Here is a 24,029-nt window from a genome sequence, read left to right as displayed (position 1 = left end):
CTGCAGAACTTGCTAAGCAAAGTGTGGTTATTAGGGTAAACTGAAATCTTTTTTTTTGTTTTTTTTTTTTAAGGTGTATACACATCATTAGGCCTCAGGTAATCCCATATCCAGCCACTTAGTCAAATACAATTTTCATATCAAGTTTAAATTCATTTTTTAACCAGTCAAATTCTAAAGTCGGCGACGGGATGAATTCCAGGGCCGAAAGACCTCACAACGTTTCTGTGAAAAATTCTTTCGGCAATCGCTGGGATTCGAACCTACGCCTGGCCAATTAACAAGTTCGAGAGCCCTAAGTCTTACGCCGCTCGGCCATGATCACCGGTTAAACTGAAATTTTCAATAATTCCGACCGCAACTCTCTCTGTGGGAGTGTGGGAGAACTTTAATTCACGAATCATTGAAGCCCAATAAGGAAAAATAACCATCATTTTAAAAACAATAACAGTCGAATTCCGTCCATATGATTTTTCGTAAATATACAGATGATTGAGTTACACTATTGTTATTAAAAATATTTTTATAACGTTTTGAATTTTAAACCATGCAAAATATGATTCATGTTAAATGTCGACAAGAATTCTATCCATTTAGTAAAATTAAAAGATTTTTAATACCAGATGAAAAAGTATCATGGCATGTCAAATTTTTAGACTATAATCCACCTCATTATACTTCTAATAACGAATGTAATTTAGCGGATAAAAATATTAATGATCCATCATTTGCACCCGCGTGGAATATGATGGACGGTATGTATTGACATTTGCAATTTAAATTAAACAAACTTATGAATGTCTCACTACTTTATTGTTGTAGGAAATATCAACAGAAAAAGCTTTATGAAATCTTATGTTATTGACGATGAAGGATATCCATTAAATCCAGTTGGTCGTACAGGTATTAAAGGTAGAGGTATACTAAGATATTGGGGGCCTAACCATGCCGCAGATCCAATAGTTACACGATGGAAGCGTGATAGATTTGGCAAAATTATGTCCCATGAATTGAGTAGAAAATGTATTTTACAATTCATTGGAATCGAAAGACGAGATACAGGACAATGGGCTATACCTGGAGGTATGGTAGATCGAAATGAAGTTATTTCGACAACTTTGAAAAGGGAGTTTATGGAAGAAGCATTGAATACGTTAGAAAAGAGTTCAGAAGAAATCGAAACTTTCAAAAGGTCAATTGACCAGCTATTTCTTGGAGGGTATAAAATTTATGAAGGATATGTTGATGATCCACGAAACACTGATAATTCTTGGATAGAGACTAGTGCTTGCAATTTTCATGATGAAAATAATACTGTTGTAGGCAATCTTCCATTTGAGGCTGGTGATGATGCAGCAAACGTTAAGTGGATAGACATTGATAAAAACTTAGACTTATATGCTAGTCATATTCAATTCCTTGAATTAGTTTCTCATAAACATAATGCACATTGGTAATAGAATAAGCAATACATGTATTCAAATTTTTGTACGATGTTATTATTAATTCATTGAATAATTATATAATACTAACCGTAGAATGTTACGTGTGCTTCAATGTAAGGCATACTTCTTTAATTTCCGTTAAGAAAATGAAAAATTTTCAAACAAATCGAAAGTATCCTGAAAAAAGGCTTAATCCTTACGTCAATTTTAATTTTGGAATTATTTTCATAGATCTACGAAGAGTTATGTTGAACTATGGAGGTCTATGTAGATCTGAGATATTAAATCCATACAAATACAGTTTATACTTACAAACGTCTCCATAGATTTCCGTAGATCTTAATAGATTTTCATAAATCTATAAGTATCTTCGTAAATTTACATTTCTAAGTATTTAAAAATAATATTAAAATAAAAAAACTAAATCATACGAATCAAATCATCCATGTGTTCATTCATATGGGTTAAGGATGCAAGGTACAGTAGACGATTAATTTTTCGAGTTCATGGAATCTCGCCATCTGCTGGGCTAGAACCTGGGTTCTTCGTCCTTCTAATCACAAATCAAAGCTCCTACCTATACGCCAATTCGCGAATGTAATGAAGCAATGACTTATGTTGTATTTGTCAATCCACAAGGTAGTGATTTATTCGAAAAGTTAGAAGACGTGGATCAGCACTATTTTTTAATTTATTTGGCTTGGCTGAGATTTAAACCTTGATGCCCCGCACGTGAATCCTATCCTCTGTTTGTCGGTTTGATGTCTGTTTTGATTGACAAAGATTGGTGAACGTGTAATATATGTTTTGGCGAGTTGCTCTGTACTTTGATTTGGCTTAAATAATCAGAGCGTCTACAGACTCGGAGGGTAGAAAATTCATCGGGGACTGAACAAGTAGATACTTATACAACAATTTTTTTCAATTCTTGAGCAAGTTTTATTTTTTAGGGGAACTAAACAAAAATCCTATTTTTACATAATTAATGATTTATATCAGAATTTTGAGTTTTAGCACATTATGAGAATTATACTGTTCAGTTTGTTGAATTATTTATTTCGATACAATTTTTAAACTATTCCGGATACTATAATCGATATCCAATATCATTTTTTAGATTGTCGAATTACTTTTAAAAAAAATATTCGACTAATTTGGTAAATATATTACCGATTAACGTATAAATCTATCTGTTTTTAGAAAATTACCCTCTTCCATGTAATTCCATCTTCAATAGTTAATTTTATAAATGATAAAAGGTGCAATTATGGGTACCGCGACTACATATCTGCAGACAAAATTACCGTGACAAAATATCTGCGGACAAAATATCCTTAAGAAAAATTTATAACATACTGGTAATGGTCTAGAAGGGGGGCTCTACCTACTTTTGGCCATAAAAATACTTGTATTAGGAATGTTTCAATTGTTATACTCCTCGGCGGATTGATGACGAAAAAAAAAAATAACTTTCAAAAGAAACAATTTTTCTATTAGTTATGGCTGTTTGAAAATTTAATAAATCAAAAAAATTAAAAAAATATTTTTAACGAGGTATTTCTCTATTTCTATTTCTTTCGACTTGATGTACTGTAAAGAAAATAGTAGAAAAAAACAAAAAAAAATTTCGAAACTTTTAATTTGATAGCTTTTTCAATATTTTTGGTTGCTTGAAAAAATAAAAAATCATTTACTAATACTTATACTCTTTTGATTTAATTTACCAAAAAAAAAATTGAATTAACTTTAGCCCTGTTTAGAAAATCTCATAGAATCCATTAGATTCTCATAAATTCCTATAGAAATTTTATAAATTGAATGAGTTCTATGAGAAGCCCTAGCAGATCCGAATTACGGTAGATTACTGTAAAATACCGTATTTCATGTCAAATTTACGGTTAAATTGCGGCAATCCACCGTAAAATATGCGGCAAAAGTGCGGGATTTACCGCAAATTTGCCGTAAAATTGCGGTATTCAGAAGAATTGCCGTAATAGATAGGAAATTTTACCGTAAATTACGGCAGGCCATCGTAAATTGTGGTAACTTACCGTAAATTAGCGTGATCAACGACAAATTTGCGGTAAAGTACGGCAATTTTCGATAATTTACCGTAAAATGCGGTAATTTACCGTAATTCGGATCCACTAGGGAGTGCTATAGTTAAGTATAGGGCTTTATACACCCTTATTAAAAGAAACGATTGAAACGATTAGAAAAAAAAAATTTTTAATAATTTTTGATGCTTTTGAATACTTTTGAATTGCCCTTCTTATGGGCATTTAACATTGCAAATCATTCTAAATCGCTTCTTTTAATAAGGGCATACAGCTATAAGAATCTATCGGATTTTTTAAGCAGGGAGTTAACACTTGCGGTGTTTTTTATGATTTTAGGGCAATTTTTCATATACTTTCTTATGTATGAATATATTTTTGCAATTACACACACAAATTCGTGAAAAAAGGGCACAGTTTTTCACACTTTTTAGAAAAAATGGCAAACAGAAGCCATTTCACAGCCAAAAGTATGTGGAGTCCCACTTCTAGACCGTTGCCAACGTTTCTTTGGCAGCTGATATTTTCCGTACTTACAGATATTTTGTCACGGTTGTTTTGTCAACTGATTCTTATTTTTCCGATTATTTTGTCGTGCGGATAATTTGTCGTGAGGATGTTTTTACCGCGGATATTTTGTCGTGTGGTTATTTTGTCTGTGGATATTTTGTCGCGGTTATTTTGTCTTCGGGTATTTTATTACGGAACCGCAATTTAATTAATTGCGGCAATCATGATATCTTAAGACGATTTTGTTTATACTACTGTCTTTATAATATTTAGTACTGTCTACTGAGTGTCACAATTTTAGTTCACTTATTTCATAAATTACAGGAGGTTTTATATGAAATGCAACTCAGAACAATGCAAGATTTTTTTAATGGGGTTTTTTTTTTAATTTTAGATTTCTTTTATATTTCCATTCCATGTCCAGCCATAGGTATAATAAAAAAAAAAGAAAAATTGCCATTATAATTTTATCCCGAATTTAAAAAACCTTGAATTGAATAATTGACTGTTAAGAAATATTGCTTCATTAATAATAACTAGAATTGATCAAAAATTAGGCCGAACATAATTTATTTCGAATACTTCAAGTGCTTTTAATCAAATTTTATCATGTTTACGATTGCTTTAGAAAAAAAACAAAAAGAGGAATTAAGTCTAAAAATTAAAAAATTGAAATATCTTTGTACAATCTTACCCGCTCGGCATGAACGTCAGAAAGTCATCTTATTGGTATCATAAAGTTATCTAAAAAATTATGGTATCTTTCTAATATCAAAAAGAGATCTCTTTCTGACATTCATGCCGAACGGGTAGTTTTCTTATCTAACTGTCATGACGGTATTGAAATATCATGTATTAATTAAAAAAAAATTAGAGCAACAGTTAAAAAAAAAGACAATTGTCTTTTTTTTAACTATTGCTTCAATTTTTTTTTTTCAATTAATGATACTCCGATATGGTTATGACAGTTCAAGATCATTGAATATTTAAAAAAAATTAGAGGCCCGTCTAAGAACAGCCCTAATTATCATGATACTGAATCAGCTGACTCCTAATAATTTTTGGATTTTTTTAAAAACGATAAATTTGAAATAAAAAAATTTCTAAAAATTACATCTATATTTTTTTAATTTTTAACATGTGCATATTTTTAGTTTTTTTTTTTTTTAAATTAAATTAAAAAAAAAAAATTTGAAAATTGTTATTTATCTGCTAACTTCAGAATCATTAATTATCACAATTTAATTTCTTGGAAATTATAATGTTATCAACAATTAGTATCAAAATATTATTGATGTTCATTTAGTCAAAGCAAACATGTGAGTATGATTAAATGAATATGTATTCAATGCGTCGGCGTAAAAGGTGGGTGCGGATACAGCGCTGAGAGAAGTTGAGTAAATTCAGTCGTAAACGTCATACTAGCATTAAACCAGACAGAGTGAAGACTTTTATCTGACAAGAGCCTAAGTATTATTCTAAGGCACATCAAGAGATCCGCCCCTGACCAAAGAGCTGTTCCCCTTCACGAATCATAATTTCATAACCAACAGTGCTTCAGTTGGCTGCAGAAGTGTGTGGTCATATTTGGTGTTGGCTGTGTCTTTTATTACTTTTTATCGTAATCACCTGTCATTGATTTTATTACAAAAAAATGAGCTATACTACACAGTGAGAAAATTATCAAGTTCGTGTAAAGAATGTCATGGAGTCAGTAAAAAAAGCGAATCAACAAAAATGCAGAGTACAGAGTTCTGAGGTAAGTTGTACTGACTTACAAAAAAAAAATTAATTAGATAAATACAATTGTTTAATAAATGGATTCATATTTCTGTTTAAAGATGTTTATTATTTCATTCGTTTATTTTAAATGTATTCATTAAATTTTAATTTTAATAAATGGTATGAGTATATGAAAAAATGGTTAAAAAATTAATTCTGCGTTTTTGCGCACAACACTCCGTAAGTAGTTGTAGTACTGCCACACCAATCTCGTATAAATATTGATTTTCTTCTCTAACGACACTTTCTTTGCGCTAGAGTATATATACATATTAGGGTGTCCCAAAAAAAAACAAATATATTTTTTTTTAAAGTCTTATGGGCTCAAAAGTTACTTTATATTATAAAAAAAAAAACCCTCACTGAATTTCAGCCAGATATCTTTAAAATTGAGCTATCACAGAGGGGGGTCCCCTTTCCCATTAAAATACACGCGGAAATTTTTCATCTTAGTTTTTCGTTGATAAGACTATAAAAAAAGTTTTAAATGTTTGAATTTTTTTTTTAAATTCCGCCTAGTATAATTTCGTAGGAAATTAAATTCTCTACAAGAAAGTGCTGATGTATTATGTACGTCAAACGAACTGGGAAAAAGTTACGGGGCTTCAAAGATCAACAAAAATTTTGTTTTATTATTTTTCCTTTTTATTCTATCAAAAATTTTTTTTTCAAATTTTGACAAGCACGTTCTTGTAGGAAATTCAATTTTCTACAAAAAGTATCTGATATCTTACATACGTCAAACGAATGAGAAAAACGTTACAGGTCTCTAAATGTCAACGAAAAATGAAGTTCACTTTTCGTTGACATTTAGAGACCTGTAACTTTTTTCTTATTCATTTGACGAACATAAGGTATCAGATAATTTTTACAGAAAATTAAATTTCCTACAAGAACGTGCTTGTCAAAATTTGAAAAACAAATTTTTGGATAGAATAGAAATGAAAAATAATAAAAAAAAATTGAACACTGAAGAAACTAAATTTTTGCTGACCTTTGAAGCTCCGTAAGTTCTTCCCAGTTCGTTTGACGTACATAATGCTTCAGCACTTTTTTCTAGAGAATTTAATTTCCTACGAAATTGTACTAAGTGGAATTTAGAAACAAAAATTTTTTCAGTCTTGATAACGAAAAACTAAAATGAAAAATTTCCGCGTGTATTTTAAATGGGACCCTTTTGTAATAGCTCAATTTTAAAGATATCTGGCTGAAATTTGGTGAGGATTTTTTTTATAATATAAAGTAACTTTTGAGCCCATAGGACGTTGATAAAAAAAATTTTTGTTTTTTTTGGGATACCCTAATACATATATACATATATATATATATATATATATATATATATATATATATATATATATATAAACATGATAATTTTTAAATATTTATTTTAATAAATTTTGCCCGCATTCAATCAATGATTTAGTCCTCTGATTAAAAAAAAGCGATTCAAAATGATTCAAAACGATTTAATTTTAATACTATGTAGATATACATTCATCATTGAGTAAATCGTTTTGTTTAATCAGGGTCTTATTAAAATACTAATACAATCATTCACAACTAAAAATATCATACATTTAAGATTAATACAAAATAAAATTAGTCGGGAAATTACACATTATCTAATTTCAGCTTCATGCTAGAACTAGCAAGTGTTATGATGAGGAAAGAAGCATTGAAGAAGACACTAAGGTCAATGCTACTGATGCTTGCAGATTATCATCACTCTGCGACTGGTCTATCAAACAAAATACATGGATGAATCAGCAAATAGGTTTTTCTGATCAACACAGTATATCTAGAAATCACAATGTAATCAAGTAAAAATAAATTCTCATCAATTAAAAATTATTTTATTAAATAATTAAATTGTCTTTAGGAAATGGCTAGTACAGTAAATTCTTCGAGAAGCGGATGCTCGAAAGATATGCAGGGACACAATCGTCTTGGAGCCAAAGTAGATGTAGTTTATAGTCTTTTAGGAATGCTCGGCAGCACTGAAGGACGTAATGATATGAGTGCAACTCTGTTAGCCATGAGCAACTCTATTGAAAGCTGCCTTGTTATGAGACAATCTGGGTGTTTACCACTTTTAATTCAACTCATTCATACACCTGGACAGGATCAGGAGATCCGTGAACGAGCTTCTCGAGCATTGCATAATGTAATACTCGCACGAAGTGATGAAAAGATTGGAAGGCGTGAAGTACGAGTGTTAAGGCTTCTTGAACAAATTAGAGATTACTGTCAAATGTTAAGAACTTGTTTAGAAACAGAGAGACCTCCAGATGACCTTGAAAGACATCCAGGTCCGACAATAGCAGCGTTAATGAAACTTTCTTTTGATGAAGCTCATCGGCATGCTATGTGTCAACTTGGTGGATTACACGCAGTTGCAGAACTCATCGAAATGGATCATGCGGCGCACGGAAGTGATTCGAATGATCAAAGTTGTATTACTCTTCGTAGATATGCAGGAATGGCTCTAACAAATTTGACATTCGGTGATGGCAACAACAAAGCATTGTTATGTTCTTTTAGAGAATTTATGAAAGCGTTGGTATCTCAGCTTCGTAGTTTAAGTGATGATTTACGCCAAGTAACTGCTAGTGTTCTACGGAATTTATCATGGCGTGCTGACAGCAGTAGTAAACAGATACTCAGAGAAGTGGGCGCAGTAACTGGGCTTATGAAAGCTTCAATGGAAGGAAGAAAAGAGTCAACTCTAAAATCAATTCTTTCAGCTTTATGGAATTTATCCGCTCATTGTAGCACAAACAAAGTAGATATTTGTGCTGTAGAAGGTGCTTTAGCGTTTCTTGTAGATATGCTAAGTTATAAAGCACCATCGAAGACATTATCAATTGTCGAAAATGCTGGTGGTATTTTGCGTAATGTATCGAGCCATATTGCTGTTCGAGAAGATTATCGAGCTATCATAAGAGAGCGAGGTTGTTTGCAAGTTCTTTTGCGACAATTACGATCACCTAGTTTGACGGTAGTAAGTAATGCCTGTGGAGCGCTTTGGAACCTTTCAGCAAGATGCCCATATGATCAAAGACTTTTATGGGATCTTGGAGCTGTACCAATGCTACGAAGCCTTGTTCACTCTAAACACAAAATGATATCAATGGGTTCATCTGCTGCTCTGAAAAATCTTCTTAGTGCTAGACCATGTAGTAGTAATCTTGTACACTTTGATTCTACTGCAAGAGGTCTCGGCTTACCGTCTCTTCCTTCACTTGTTGCAAGAAGACAACGAGCATTAGAACAAGAAATTGATCAAAGCCTTTCAGAAACGTGCGATAATATTGAACCTAGTAGTTCACCTACGAATAAAGATGAAAAATTTTCTTTCAAAGTTGAACCTAATTTTATTGACGTTACCTTTCTAACAAGGACTTATCACAACAATCAGCCTGAAGCTTCAAAAAATTATAACCAAGTGTCACGTAGTGAAAGTAGAGAATCTGTACGTTCAATTACAAGTACACACTCAGATACTGTTTTTGAAAAAGTTCACAGACATGTATCTAATGGATTCGCGTTATCTGATTTGCAACAGAAACATCAGTCATCATCTTTACATTCTACAATCAATTCGAACTCTCCAGATACTATCGAGCTTCATAATAAAACAACTCAATTGGAAAAAAAATATACTCTATGTTATAAAAATCCAATTACTGAAAGACTTGGAGTTTCTGAAGCTGATATTAATCATGGTAATTTAAAAACAACAACCTCCACTATATCATGGGCTACGGCAGCAAGTCATGAATCCACATTTTCTCTTTTACAATCAACAATTGAAAGCAAAGTGTCACCAACTGATTCTGTAAAATCAACAACTAGTAAAACTTCTAATGATTATAATTTTCCTAAAAAGCTAGAAGTTTCGGAATCTTGTTCACAAATCAACTATAAACATCCAACAGTAACTGCTCCAATAAGTCCTGCAAATTTCAATGAATCTGGAAATTTTATTGAACCATCTATCTCACCTGTGTCAAATGGAAGAGATCCTTTTGGTGATTACGCAGAAACTGATTTAGATGAGCCTACAAATTATAGCTTACGATATGCTGAACGTAATTCTGATGATGAAAAATCAACCGCTGAATTTTTTACAGGAAATGAACAGGACGTTGAAGATACTGTAAAAACTTACTATACTGAAGGTACCCCTCGTGGAACTTCGTTAAGTTCATCTCGAACGGCATCACAGTCGGATTTACAATATGATAGCCGAATAAAATTATTGCCGGAAAAGCTTTTGTTAAGTAAAACTAAAAATGTTGATAATCAAGTTCAATACTTGTTTCGAGCTTCAGTTAACAAAGCCGAGGGCAGTAATGTTCTTTTGACAGAAAGTACTGTTATATCTTCCTGTGAAAATTTTAATAAATCACATTCTGATAATGATAAAAAATCACAAGAAGTTTCAAACCAAAATTATTCATATAATCATACTAAAGAAATAAATAGAGCAGAAAAATCATCAAATATAACCAATATTCTTACACAAAATTATAATCCTAAAATTGGTAATGAATCGAAAATAATCAATGATGTACAGTTGAAAGAACGTGAATTAAAAGCAATAAAAAAACAAAATGTCATCACAGAATCAGAGAGCTTAAACGGCTCTATTGCAAGTGACGGGGATGATGATGACGATGATGATTTACTAGCAGCTTGTATTCATATTGGTATGCAAAATAATAGACATATACAATCAGTCCGAAGAAATAGTTTGGAGAAAACGCTACAGCGCGATAGTACTTTAATTCGTTATCAAACGACTTCTGCATTAGATCAAGTTGAAACTATTGAAGCTACTAATACTAATGAGAAGCCATTGCAATCAGATAAAACTAATTATAATAAAATTAGTTTGTCTAATACGGATGTATCTAAAGAAACATCAAATATATTCACCTCATCAGATGAAAATAGTGGAAACATTGAACAGCATGAAAAAATTTACGTTTTAGAAAAAAAAATAAATCAATCGATTCCTTTTTATAGTATGAGTTCCGATAACATGCAGTCTTATGATTCTATTGAAAGGCCTGAGCAGAGATTAACAGAGCTATGCCCCAAAAATAAAACATCAATCAATGAGCAAGTTTCATGTGATAAAACGAATTTGTCTACTAACGAATTAGCTTCTGCTCTGATCACTGTCAATAAATTGAATGACAGATCATCAGTTTCGCGCGAGGTCAATAGTAAAGAAAATCATAAATCTAGTAAACATTCCAAAGACGAAATTAATACTGAAAACTTATCTAAACATCAGGAAGAAGAAGAATATCGAAGACAACGGGATCCAGATGCAATGATTGCATCTTTGGATCGTCTGACTGCAACTCTTGTTCAACAAACAGAAGCAATGCGAGAAAAAGATTCATTCATTATGAAGCAAAGTATTCAAAGTGATATATGGAATGAAGATTCCCCTAATGATTTATCATTTCCTTCTATAAGCATAAGTATTCCACTAGTTGCATCAAGTAATAGTGACTTTATTCAAGAAGACTGTACTACTTTGCTTCAGACTCTTTCTGAAGATGCAGAAATTGAGCAATCAAGTATGACAACATCACGGATAATTGAACTGGAAGCTTTCAAGTTAGCCGAAGTAGTGAGTAACGAGTTTAATACTAGAAGCCAAGCATCATATGGTCTTGATGATATTAAACCTCCATCTGTAATGAATAGCTTAGTTTCTTTGACTACTAGTTTTGTAGTGCCGGAAAATGTGATTAATCGTTCTAATCAAGACGAATGTAATTCAATGTCGCTTCCACTCACGTTTTTAAAGCCTCGAATATCAGATCTACAGAGCAAAAAAATATCTCTTCCTGTTGGAGTAGTTGCTAAACGAGCCCTGGCTCAGGAATATAATCATACGGAAAGTTTAGAGAGTCTCTTAAATGATAGCAATATTGTGAACGTTTCACAATTGGAAAATGTTAAACCACCTTCAATAATGGACGAGCTTCTAGATAATGGAGACATGGAGAATAGTATTATGAGTGTTGCAAGTATTATATCCGAAATAGCTGACTCAAAAGATCAAGACTCGAACAACTTAATAGTAAATAATTCGAAAATGACGACTTGTAATCAATTAATTTCGGGAACAAAGCATGCTGGAAATAATGCAAATAATAGTCTTAGTGAATTTCTCGACAATATAAATCCACCATCTCTATTGAATGAAATTAACGATATTGATGATACTACTTTGGACGCAAATGCAGACACTTTGTGTAGTGATACTCTCTGTATTGAATATGAATTTAATCCAAATGAATTACATTCACTTTTAGTCAATAAATGTGAAGATATGGATGAAAATGATACTGATGAAGCTGCTACTCCAATTCCAACTGAATATAGCTGTAGCAGTACTGAATCAACACCGAAAAGACAAGTCAAGAAAAATAACTTGACACCAAAGCAAAAAAGACAATTAGCCAAAGAAAGATATAAGACGTATACAATAGCTACAGAGTTAATAAAAAAAGATTATAATCAAGAGCAATCAGATTTGCAAACCAGTAATTCTCGTAGAGTTTCACAGCTGTCTAGACTTACTCCTAAGCAACGTCGACAGGAAGATCCAACAAGATTTCAAACTCAAGTTCTCGATAATCCCTTTTCATCTTCAACCTCTGCAATTCCAACGTTTCAATATGCAGATGGATCGAAAAAATTAAAAAAAAATCAATTAGTTGATAAAAAATATCAAATAAAAACATCAGATAATCATACTTCAACGAATGATACGCAATTTATATTGGAAAAAAATGCAAACATCACTCTTCATTCTTTGAAAAAAACAAATAAATTTGATAAAACTCTGCCAATTTGTGAGGCGAGTTTAGCTAACACTGACTCTGAAACTGAAATAAATTTTCAAGTTCATATAGCTAATGGTATGAGCAATACAAATGTTACTAAAAAATTATTGACTAGCTCACAAGAAAACAATCAGCAAATTTTACCATTAAAGAAAAATGATTCTGATATGGAAGATGATTTAAAAGAACAACGTGACCAAAAAGTCAATAATTTAGATATAAGTGAATCCGATAATAACGAAAATGAATTTTCACCAACAGATGAACTACCTAGAAAGCCACGTATTGTTAAACCTTCTAATAGAGATACCCGTGGGGATTTAGATATAGAAAAATCCGAACCAGTTAGTCCAAAAGGGATTAGAGGAAGAAGAAAGGCATTATATTCAAATCCAAATACTAGAAAAACTACGCCACAGTCGTCCCCGATAAAACAGATTAATATCAGTGGAATCCCCATAGGTCGTAGCAATACATCTCCCATCGTTCGAAATACTAGGGCTACAACACTTCGACAAAATACATATAACTCAGATAGTAATGATCAATTAAAATTGGGCACTTCTCAGAAAATACCATTAACAAAAAATATTACATTGTCCAAAAGAAGTTCAATACCGCAAAGAAAAGTTACTGTTATTACTTCTAAATCAATCAAGCGTCATAGTAATCCACCTGAATCCATATTAAGTGGTCGTAAAGACCAAGATGAAGTGCCAAAACCTCTTGAAAGACAGGTTACATTTACTAAAGATGAACCAGAGATTGAAAATGCGCCTACAGTAGTTATTGCATCTCCTTCTAAATCAAAAATAGCAAAACCTACTCGCAATTTAAAAACTTCTGTAAAAAATACTCAAACATGTCAACAAACTAAACAAACTCAGTGTGTAAGTGCAGAAAAAATTGTAGGTTCAAAACTTTCAACAACAGTTATAAATAAACGGTATTCAGGAACGGAAATTTGTAAAAATCCATTGGAAAATACTAATGCTCTTATACCAAATATTAAAAAACCAACAAACATTGAGCAACGATTGCATGATAATACAAGTATTGCTGTTCCAAACTTGGCAGAAAAGTCGGACAAAAAATTAGCTAGAGAAGCAGCAAGTAAAATTGCAAGTTTGTGGAAGAAAGTAGAAAAAAATAAAAATAAACAGCAGTCACAAAAACCAGACACACGTCAGTGGATTAATGCAGCGTCAAATTCAACTGACACAGAAAAAATTATTAATCACTTGTCGTCTCAACGATTATTTCGGAGCTCAACGTTTGAAGGAGTGCCAAAAGAGGCTGATATTTCCAAAGGTAAAATAAGGAAACCGTCTATACACACTAGTGGCACACCACATAAGCCAATTTATCGTAATTCTCTTGATTTAAGTGGTATAAATGCCACGTCCGAAGTATCTAGTAAAATACCTCTCAAATTTACAGATTCAAAACCTAATGAAAAAATGATTTCAACTATTGTTCTGAGAAAACAAGAAATAAGTAATTTATCAGACAGTGACCCAACAAAACGATTATCTCGACTTGGATCTTTTATAACAGTTGATTCCATAGAAAGTCAAAATACGATTTGTACTGAGCAAACAACCGCTACACTATCTTCTGCAGTTGCATTACCTCTTAACCACACTTCAAATCAAGAAACATTGTCAAAAATAACAAATAAAAGAAGTGAACACATAGATTTAACTTATGTTGTCACCACCTGAACGTGAATTACGACTGTGTAAAGTAAATCTTTAGCTTTTGAATGAAGTGAATTTTATTATTTCATTTTATATTGAACTAGTCGTAATATTTTTTTGCCTAAAATAAGTTTTTTTTACATTATTTTGTTTTAAAAATTAAATTATTATTTTTTTTATAGAATAATTGGTTAAATAAACCTGAAAATATTTTATTATAATTTATATGTTTTTACAAAAGATTTAGTTATTCTCCTATGAATTGAGTATACGATAAAATGTTAATGTTATATTTATTATTTTTCAATGTAAATAATTATCTTGGATAATGAAAATACGAAAAATCAATTTAAATCATTTTATATGTGATATGTGTCTCATATGCATACTTCTGATGCATATTAAAAACTGGATAAATATTTAGTCTGCTCTATTTGTTATAAAAAAAACTATCAGCAAATTATGATTAATTTTTATTACTTTTTTAAGACTGATGCAAGAAAAGTTATCGAAGAATAGTGTCGCCAATTAAATACAATATTATGAGTACATTTATAAATAAGAATTTAGATAAATATTAGACACGTTTTCAAAACTGCTTAGTAGGTAAACATAGAACAAAAAAAACACTATAATCCTTCATTTCTAGTCTACGATTAAATTTAATCAGAATAATCTATTTTGAGTCTATACAGATGATACAAACAAATTACAATATAATATCGAGAAAAAAATTATAATTTACTCTACGGCTATCAGTTTATAATTTTTAACAATACATTTACGCTAACATTACATTCAATATTTATGTAACTCAGGTAATCAAGAAATAATAAACCCAGTTCAATAATTTTTTTAATTTATTTTGTACTTGAATTTTTGTTAAATATTTACTTTTGGTACTATTATTTCTGTGTACTGAAATATATGCAATGTTTATACTTACTTTATTATTCTTGACAATGAGTTCGTTGGAATTCATCTTTCTTATTTGTATAATAATCTTATTTTCTTGGATTTATAAGCTATTTTTATGTAAATTACCCAATAAATTTTTGAATCGATGAATTTTTTTTTCTTAAATATGAAATTATAATTCAGTAGCGTAAACGCTTATACCATTTTAGTTAATTGTATGTGTGTAACTTTTAAAAGAATAAAATTCTCACCAACCATTTTTACAGGCAGCGTAATGAGTTAATGCTAGTGATAATTTTAGATTCATAGTTAAAAAAAAAATAACGAATAAAAAAGTTGAACAATTATTACATCGAATTGAATATAAAAATTAGTTTTTAATGTCACTTTTCTAGTTTTAGTCATTATAATCATTATTTTTTATCACTGAGGATATTCATACAAATTAATTGATTTGTCTTCTGAGACGGAAACAACAAGGTTATTTTTTTCAGGATGATATTTTACTGCCCAAACCTAAAAAGTAATAAATGTTGAAATTAATTAATTTTTAAAATAAGCAAAAAAATTTATACTCACTTGATCACTATGTTCATTAAATGTATGTAAACATTGACGTTGTGCTAATTCCCAAATTTTAACTGTATGATCAGAACTACTTGAAGCAAATTTTTGACCATCAGGACCAAAAGCTACACCAAGAACCCAAGATGCATGTCCTGATAACGTTCCAGCTACATTTGCATCTTTTCTGCTCAACAGACCGCATGTTTCAAATATTTATTACAATAACACTTATAAATAAAAAAAAAATATTACTTACACGTCGTAAAGTTTCATATGTCCATCATCAGAGGCTGTTAAGAGTAATTGTGAATCCGGAGAAAAGCAGAGCGATCGAATAGGCATTGCATGACCTAAATATTACATCAGAAAAACCAATGTAGTTTTCATAAGTGTATAAATAATGAAAAAAATCGTAGTTCCATTTATTTTACCTTCTAAAGTTCTTAAAACTTTTCCATATGCAACATCAAAAATATTGATTATTCCATCAATGGCACCACTAGCGATATATTTTCCATCAGGACTCTAGAACCAAATTTTTATCTTATTTAGTAATATTTTTCGTTACATACTATACCGGATTATAACTTATAGAGATATAGGGCCAGTTATTCAATTTGAGATTTTTTGGTAATCCGGGACTGAATCATTCTTACTAGAATGTGTATTATAATTATATAGATACACTAGTAAAATTGATTTAATCCCGGATTTAAATAATCTCGGATTAAAAAACCGGCCCATAGTGTTAATAATATTTCAAGTAGATAATTGGTCATCAACTCACATAGGCTACACTCAAAGTGAATTTCCCTCCTCTTGTATCTAATGATTGTTCTTGTTTACCACTCTCTGTTCCATACATGTGAATTTTACCAGCATGACTTCCTGATACTATAAACTTATCGTCAGGTGAAAATACAACAGTCCAAATATCAACCGGGCCAACTTCAATACTAGAAATTTTATCTCCTGATTCTAAATCCCACAATCTTAAACTTGAATCTAGGGAACTTGATGCACACTCTGATGATTTGATATTGTAATGGTTATTTATTGTTATTGAATTGTTTTTTAACGCAAAATTATACAAATACTAACTTGTGCCATCGGAACTTATAGCAACGGATACAACTCCAAGTGAATGGCCGGATAATTTATGTTTTAATTTCAAGCTACCATCTTTTTGTTCCCAAACCTTTACTAAATCATCAACTGAACCAGTGACAACATATTCTGTTGTTTCTTCAGCAGTCGACTGAATTGAATCTCTGAAAAATTATCAATGATTATGAAATTCGTTTTTTTTTTTTTAATTTACGGTGAATTAAAAATTTTTCAATGAAATAAGTATCAATATACACTACTTATCGAAACGTCGTGGTGAACTTATTATTTAGTATTGTAAAATAAAAAAAAAATATTAAATATAAAATACCCTTGGCAGATCCAATTTACTGTAATATGCGGTATAGATCTACGGTAATACGGCGAATTCACCATAATATAGATAAACGCTTACCATAAAACTATGGTACACCCATCGTAATATACCGAAAACCCACCGTAATATACCGAAAACCCACCGTACTTTGCGGTAATCCACCATATGTTACTATGATCGCTATAATTTAGAATGGATTACTATAATTTTCCGTACACTTCAGTAACTTGGATTCGTTAGGGTCAAGTCCTTGAGCTTATTTTGATGCACCACAAAAGTTATGGAACGATAGAACGTGAAGGAAATAGCCAAAAATTATAAGGCATTCAAGATAAAATCAATGAAAAGTTATGAAACGTTTGCATACATCCACACACACACGCTCTAACATAATTCTAAAAATAATCACAATAGCTTCACAAGACCTCAGTTGACTTCTGATGAAAATTAGGTTTTCGAAAATCACACTGAAAACAACGTTCTCATTTTTTTTTTAATTTTTAATTTTTCAGCAGAAAGTTAAAAATTCGATTTCCAAATAATTATGAGTTTGTTTGAAAGTGACTCATACTTTTATAATAACAGGTCTGTGGATCCGTTTTTACCGAAGTTACAAAATGCAGAAGTGACGGGATGCATTTTGGAAATTGTATATTTTGTGTCTTATGTTTTTTCTAGCTTCGATTATTAGTACGTGTGAATTTTGCAACTTCAGTAAAAACGGATGCGTAAGTAATATTACTTATGATGAGTTTCTAGTTATTTATGCCCAAACTTTTCTTTCAAAAAAAAATCTAAACGCAATACAAAGCTCGAGCTTCGATGCAATGAACAATAATCTAGCAATCTAACGTTGTTATTTTTTAAAAATTTTCTTTTGTTCAAGAAAATCTGGACAAAATTTATTTTCATTTACTGAGACAATGCAACAAGAATAGTGTTGTCCATCCATTTGAGTTTCAAAGAGAAAAAAGTGAAACTTCTCTTTACGCACGAAGAGATCTGAAGGTTTTGCCTGCAAGCCTAAGAAGGCTAGAAAAGTTTTGATTTTGTAAAATATTAGTGTTTCAATGAAAATAACAATAATAAAGGTTGTTAGAGTAAAAAAAAAAAAAAAAAAATTTACTAATATGTCAAATTAAAAATGAAATGATATCGCGCAATTATGAAAGATGTCGTTCAAGTGTGAAATTGATTTTAAAAATAAATGATTTAATAATTTGTAAGATGCATGTGATGACTGTGACCACTTGCATTATTTGTGTTCAGTTTATAAAAAAACTATTTTTGACTGATGTGCATAGATAATCTAAGGTGTCTAGTTAGCAACAACTACATGCTGAAGTACACAATTACAAGTAAAATTTAAGCTATTTATTATCAATATTGCAATTATACTCAAGGAAGTAAAATGAATAAAATGTTACCGTGAATCTTCGTCTGTGCGGGCATCTTTTTTCTTCTTTGGTCGACCCCAAGCACAAGTCCAAATACTATCTTCATGGGCATTTTCAGTTTTATGTATTAAAGAATACTGCAATAATACAAAATACATAATCCATTAATTAACATTATTTAATATAAAAACATTCAATGAAAAACGTACATAACCCACAATTTGATTTTTAATTCATGCATATTGAATAACACGGTACGTACCATAGTTATGATATTATTTAATGTAAATCAACTTGATGAGTAAACAATATGAATCTTTTTGCATAATCATCAAAGATATTATAAATTAAATCCTCAAATGTTTATATGAAAAAGCCGGTCAAAAAATTTGTTATCATTGAGACGGTATTCGACATGGGCGCTTTCAAAGTTACTAGTCTAGTAACCTTGGGCGCTTTGATCGCTGTAACCATCTTATAGCATTTTATCATATGATATATATATATATATATATATATATATATATATATATATATATATATATATATATATATATCTTTACACATGATGTACCCAAATAGAAACTTTGACTTCGAATTGTCATCAGTTTGAAAATTCTACTTGACCGAAATCTGTGGACCGCAAATTGCCAAGAAAAGTTAAAGAGCAAAATTTGCGGTGAACTTTCCGTCAATTGACATTGTCTGTTGCACTTTCATATTCCCTAATAGCCACTTTGCATTGAAATAGACAGTAATTTGACATTGAAATCGCTTGAAATTTTCTGCCCGAATGTGCAGACAATTTGACAGCAAAAGTTGGAAAGAAAAACTTACGGTTAACTTTTGCTCAATTTAGAGGTACTATCGCCGTCATTAATCTTCACCCTTTTTTGAAAACACTGTGAAATAAACTTCCCTGATAGCCACCTTAACCACAAGTTAACTTCAAGCTACTGCCTTATTCTGAAGCCAATTTAACGGCAAGTGTTGGAGAGCAAACAGTTGCGGTTAAGTTGACAGTAAATTGTCTGTAACTTGAATTCAATTTGACTACTTTTGATTACTGTCAGACAATGACGTTAAGTTAATTGAAAGTTTCTCTTCAAATTGACGGCGAGTTTATCTGTCAAATTACATTCAGATGACGGCAGTAGATTTGCATCAACTTATTTGCAAGTATTATCAAGCCGAGGCTTACCAGAAACTTGTCTTTGAGTTAGCCGAAAATGTTTCACTGCAGAACTTGCTGAGCAATTATTTTTAAAGTGTGGCTATCAGGGTACTTGGGTGCAAGTTGATGCAAATCTACTCCCGTCAAATGAATGTAATTTGACAGATAAACTCGCCGTCAATTTGAAGAGAAACTTTCAATCAACTTAACGTCATTGTCTGACAGTAATCAAAAGTAGTCAAATTGAATTCAAGTTACCGGCAATCTACTGTCAACTTAACCGCAACTGTTTGCTCTCCAACACTTGCCGTTAAATTGGCTTCAGAATACGGCAGTAGATTGAAGTTAACTTGCGATTAAGGTAGCTGTCAGGGTAACTATTTGCAGTTACATGTAAATCGAGTGTATGTATTGTGACATCCGGCCACGTTGAAAACCTTGTAGCTGATAACTTTATGCAAACGTTGACACTTCAGTGACAATTTTTATAGGTGTAGTAAAATTCATTTCGTAATTGAACAAGTAGAATTCTGATCATATATAATTATTAAATTGTCAAATGTATTATCTGTAAAATATTTCCGTAACATTATGCAATAATGAATTTTCTACCAAAGTTGATTTCAATAATTTTATTATTTTCATTAGTTTTATTTGTGGGCAGTGTAGAATTAACTTTTGAACTGCCAGATAATGCCAAAGAATGTTTCTATCAAGAGATAGAAAAAAACACTTCAGCTACTCTTGAATTTCAAGTAGGTAAATTTAACTTGCCCTGATTAAGAAAAATTATTCAATCTATGCTAAGTGTATATCTATGTATCAGTCGATCCGGTTTTTTAAATCTTTCCAAATTGGTTGAGTCATTTCAAATAATTTTTCTCAATCAGAGTGTATTTCATAATTTTATATTAAATGAATAAATCAATCAATTTTGAAATTTATCGTTCAATATTATCAATTACTTAAATAAAACCATGTACCAATGTTCAGTTATCAACTCAAATACTTATTATCTAATTTTGTAGGTAGTGACTGGTGGCCAATATGATATTGATGTTATTTTAGAAGCCCCAAATAAAGAAATTATTTATCGTCAAGTTAAAACACAGTTTGATTCTCACACATTTAATGCTCAAATGACAGGAGAATACAAAGCTTGTTTCAGTAATGAATTTTCTACATTTTCACACAAGTTAGTCTATATGGATTTTCAAGTCGGAGATGAATTTGCTGTTCCCGGGTTGGAAGAGCATGTTACAGCAATGACTCAGGTTTGTTTAAATCCGTTTAAAAAACGTTATTTATGAATAATTCGGACGGAACTACTAGTTTTGGACACAAATTATTTTGATAAGATGATTCATACCATATGTAGACACATCATAAATGGTGGACTGTTCAAAACGCGTATTTTTACCCTACTAACATTTTTTTTTTCACATTGAACTTGTTGGAATTTCAGATGGAGTCTTCGGGTCAAGAAATACATAAGAATTTAGTTCGCATTGTGGACTATCAAACTTCTCATAGATTACGAGAAGCGCAAGGACGTAAACGAGCAGAAGATTTGAATGAAAGAGTTCTTTGGTGGTCAATTATGGAAACAGGTGCGATTCTGATAACTACTATCGGACAAGTTTTAGTGCTAAAAAACTTTTTTACTGATCGTAAACCATACCAGCGATTGTAGTAGAATCTGCCACTTTTATTTTATTAAACTATAAATTGCGATTATAATTGCGTACTATAATTGGTTCAAACAAAACATAAGTTTTTAAATTTTCATATCTTTTTTGTAGTCGTAGCTGTGTTATTAAGTTAAATGTAATTATTATTGAAATATAAATTTCCAATTAAATTTCTTCACAAATATTATTTTCATCGATATTTTTCTTCAGAATTTTATAATATAAAGAATAATGCAGAATTACACTCTTAAAATAATTGTGTAAGAAATGATTCGAATTATGAATAAATTGCATCCGGCGAATAGAAATAATTCTATGTGTGCTATATTCTCACTTTTCAATTTTTCATCAAGGCATTTTATCTTATCTATTATTTTCTCATATAGTATAATTAATTGGTCTAAAAGGACACTATTGTTGAGAGGAAATGATGGCGAATGAGAATTTTACGTTTATTTACTTTGATATTTTAGCTAAACCCAAGTAACACATGCTTGAGCGAAATTCTGGTGCCAGTGCCTCGAGCAAAATCTCTAGTCACTAGTGTCTTTTCCTATGCATGGGTCTTGCGCAAGATCATGTAGCAAGAAATCGTCATCAAGACTTGGGCATGACTTGCTCAAGGCATTGTACATAAGAATATTGAAGACTAGCTGCGAACCCCGCTTTACTGAGTTATTTTTTGTTGGTGCATTTATTTATGTATTAAATTTTTTGGACTGCTCTGAAAATTTCGAAAATGATCTGAAAAATTCTAAAATATTCGAATGTCAAACATCACTTCAAGTTAATTCTGATCGTTCTAAAATATTTTTCGATCAGGTTGTTCCGATTATTTTCGTGTAATTTATGAATTTAAAACATATTTTTTAAATTTTTATAATGTTTTAAAATTTTTTACAACAATCCAGAGCATCCCACACCGATGAAATAATTTTTAAGTAATTTAATGTATTTACATATATATTCGAATTTTCTAGAATGTATCTGATTTCCAGAACCTTGCAAAACATTCATGACTGATTAGAATCATTTTCATGAGATTTGAATCAACTAATTATAATTTGGCCCTGATTAAAAATATTGATTGAAAATAAATGAGAAGCGGTCACTCCATGCAAACTGTATATCTATATATACAAACAAAAAAATTGAAATCAATTGAAATTATCACAGTCCGCTTCGAGCTGTCGTGAGAGACGGACGTGTTAGAATAATTTATAGCTTTACTGTTAAAGTTGTGATAGTTCATAGTGCAATTGAATAAACTAAGGTTTTGACTGTGCAGTGCTAGTGGTCTTAAGTCCCAGATCACAGTGTTTAAGCGATGCCAGAAAACAGTGATGGATCCCCAGAGGACATGGACCTCGAGAATGACCTCGCAAATTCAGCAATCAGTGATAGTATCACGAGTGAACACACCACAGAAACGCAAAACCCAAACGTAAAAAAAATCATGCTAACCCTGAAGCAAACAGCGGGACAGGGAAGCGCACCCGCGTGGCAGGTCGTCGCTCGCGGCACCAAACGTCTACGAAAACACGTTAGCGAGAGTGAGTCTCAAGAATTCGCAAACAGCAACAGATTCAACGTCCTAAACCAAGAAGAAGAAAACAGCAATACACAAAACAAAGAAAAAGAAAAAGAAATAAGCAAGAGAGAGCCAAAACCTCCTCCTATCTTTATCCCTGATGTAAATTCCATAGAGGATTTAATAGCAGTGCTCAACCAAGTAGTTAATACTGAGGATTATCGCTATAAAGCTATTGATAGTAATGGACAACTTAAGATAATGGCCAGCAATGCAGACGCATACAGAAAAATTGTACACTCTTTGGATAATGCAAATGCCTCTTATCACACATATCAACTCAAACAACAAAGATCTTATAGAGTCGTGATTAGGTCACTTCATTCATCCACTCCCACAGACCTAATAAAGGAAGAAATCGAGAAAAAAGGACACATTGTTCGAGGAGTAAGCAATATAAGAAGCAGCAAAACAAAAACCCCACTACCACTATTCTTCCTGGACCTAGAGCCTAGCCACAATAATAAAGATATTTATAATATTGATCTACTCATCAACGCAAAAGTGCAAATTGAGCCACCTCGTAAGAAAAACGAGGTGGTACAATGCACTAGATGCCAAAGATACGGACACACAAAGACATACTGCCGTCGACAACACAGATGTGTCAAATGTGGGCAAGAGCACAACACAAAACAGTGTACAAAAACAAAAGATACCCCAGCAATATGTGTGCTGTGCGAGGGAAACCATACAGCAAACTACAAAGGATGTCCAGTCTATAAGGATATTATTGATAAGAAAGAAGCTAACACCCAAAGATCGCACCGGCATAGAACTAGGTCGGACAACGTACCAAACACAAACGCCCCACGGTACACAACCCCCATCAGCAGAAGCATACAAAATACTGAGGCCGCAGGAGACCTAACAAC

The 24,029-nt window shown here is 31.6% G+C and overlaps 4 protein-coding genes across 6 annotated transcripts; 3 read left to right on the top strand and 1 right to left on the bottom strand.

Annotated features, from left to right (window-relative positions):
• Positions 1-363: 363 nt before the first annotated feature.
• Positions 364-3,024, top strand: LOC130674961 (ADP-ribose pyrophosphatase, mitochondrial). Its single transcript, XM_057480410.1, has 2 exons — positions 364-755; positions 823-3,024. The coding sequence occupies exons 1-2, from the start codon at positions 548-550 to the stop codon at positions 1,455-1,457; spliced, it is 843 nt and encodes a 280-aa protein (XP_057336393.1). The 5' UTR covers positions 364-547; the 3' UTR covers positions 1,458-3,024.
• A 2,385-nt stretch (positions 3,025-5,409) lies between these two features.
• Positions 5,410-15,619, top strand: LOC130674959 (uncharacterized). 3 transcript variants are annotated; one of them, XM_057480406.1, is made up of 4 exons: positions 5,410-5,771; positions 7,430-7,609; positions 7,677-13,983; positions 14,113-15,619. In XM_057480406.1, exons 1-4 carry the CDS (start codon positions 5,718-5,720, stop codon positions 14,394-14,396), a joined length of 6,825 nt encoding a protein of 2,274 aa, XP_057336389.1. In that variant the 5' UTR covers positions 5,410-5,717; the 3' UTR covers positions 14,397-15,619. The 3 variants fall into 3 exon arrangements, with proteins under 3 accessions (XP_057336389.1, XP_057336388.1, XP_057336391.1); XM_057480405.1 differs by having other exon boundaries at positions 5,413-5,771; positions 7,677-15,312; XM_057480408.1 differs by lacking the exon at positions 5,410-5,771 and having other exon boundaries at positions 7,485-7,617; positions 7,677-15,311.
• A 28-nt stretch (positions 15,620-15,647) lies between these two features.
• LOC130674960 (SKI8 subunit of superkiller complex protein) lies at positions 15,648-19,132 on the bottom strand. Its single transcript, XM_057480409.1, has 8 exons — positions 18,961-19,132; positions 18,729-18,835; positions 16,959-17,128; positions 16,645-16,883; positions 16,289-16,382; positions 16,114-16,207; positions 15,870-16,041; positions 15,648-15,806 (listed from the first exon to the last, which is right to left on the bottom strand). Exons 1-8 carry the CDS (start codon positions 18,961-18,963, stop codon positions 15,714-15,716), a joined length of 972 nt encoding a protein of 323 aa, XP_057336392.1. The 5' UTR covers positions 18,964-19,132; the 3' UTR covers positions 15,648-15,713.
• A 1,173-nt stretch (positions 19,133-20,305) lies between these two features.
• LOC130674119 (transmembrane emp24 domain-containing protein 7) lies at positions 20,306-21,733 on the top strand. Its single transcript, XM_057479375.1, has 3 exons — positions 20,306-20,631; positions 20,905-21,146; positions 21,338-21,733. Exons 1-3 carry the CDS (start codon positions 20,472-20,474, stop codon positions 21,563-21,565), a joined length of 630 nt encoding a protein of 209 aa, XP_057335358.1. The 5' UTR covers positions 20,306-20,471; the 3' UTR covers positions 21,566-21,733.
• The last annotated feature ends 2,296 nt before the right edge of the window (positions 21,734-24,029 follow it).

Source organism: Microplitis mediator, chromosome 9 (genome assembly GCF_029852145.1).
Source record: "Microplitis mediator isolate UGA2020A chromosome 9, iyMicMedi2.1, whole genome shotgun sequence".
Taxonomy (NCBI): Eukaryota; Metazoa; Arthropoda; class Insecta; order Hymenoptera; family Braconidae; genus Microplitis; species Microplitis mediator.
The sequence above is the reverse complement of the archived record's forward strand: the minus strand, read 5'-3'. Positions and strand labels throughout refer to the sequence as shown.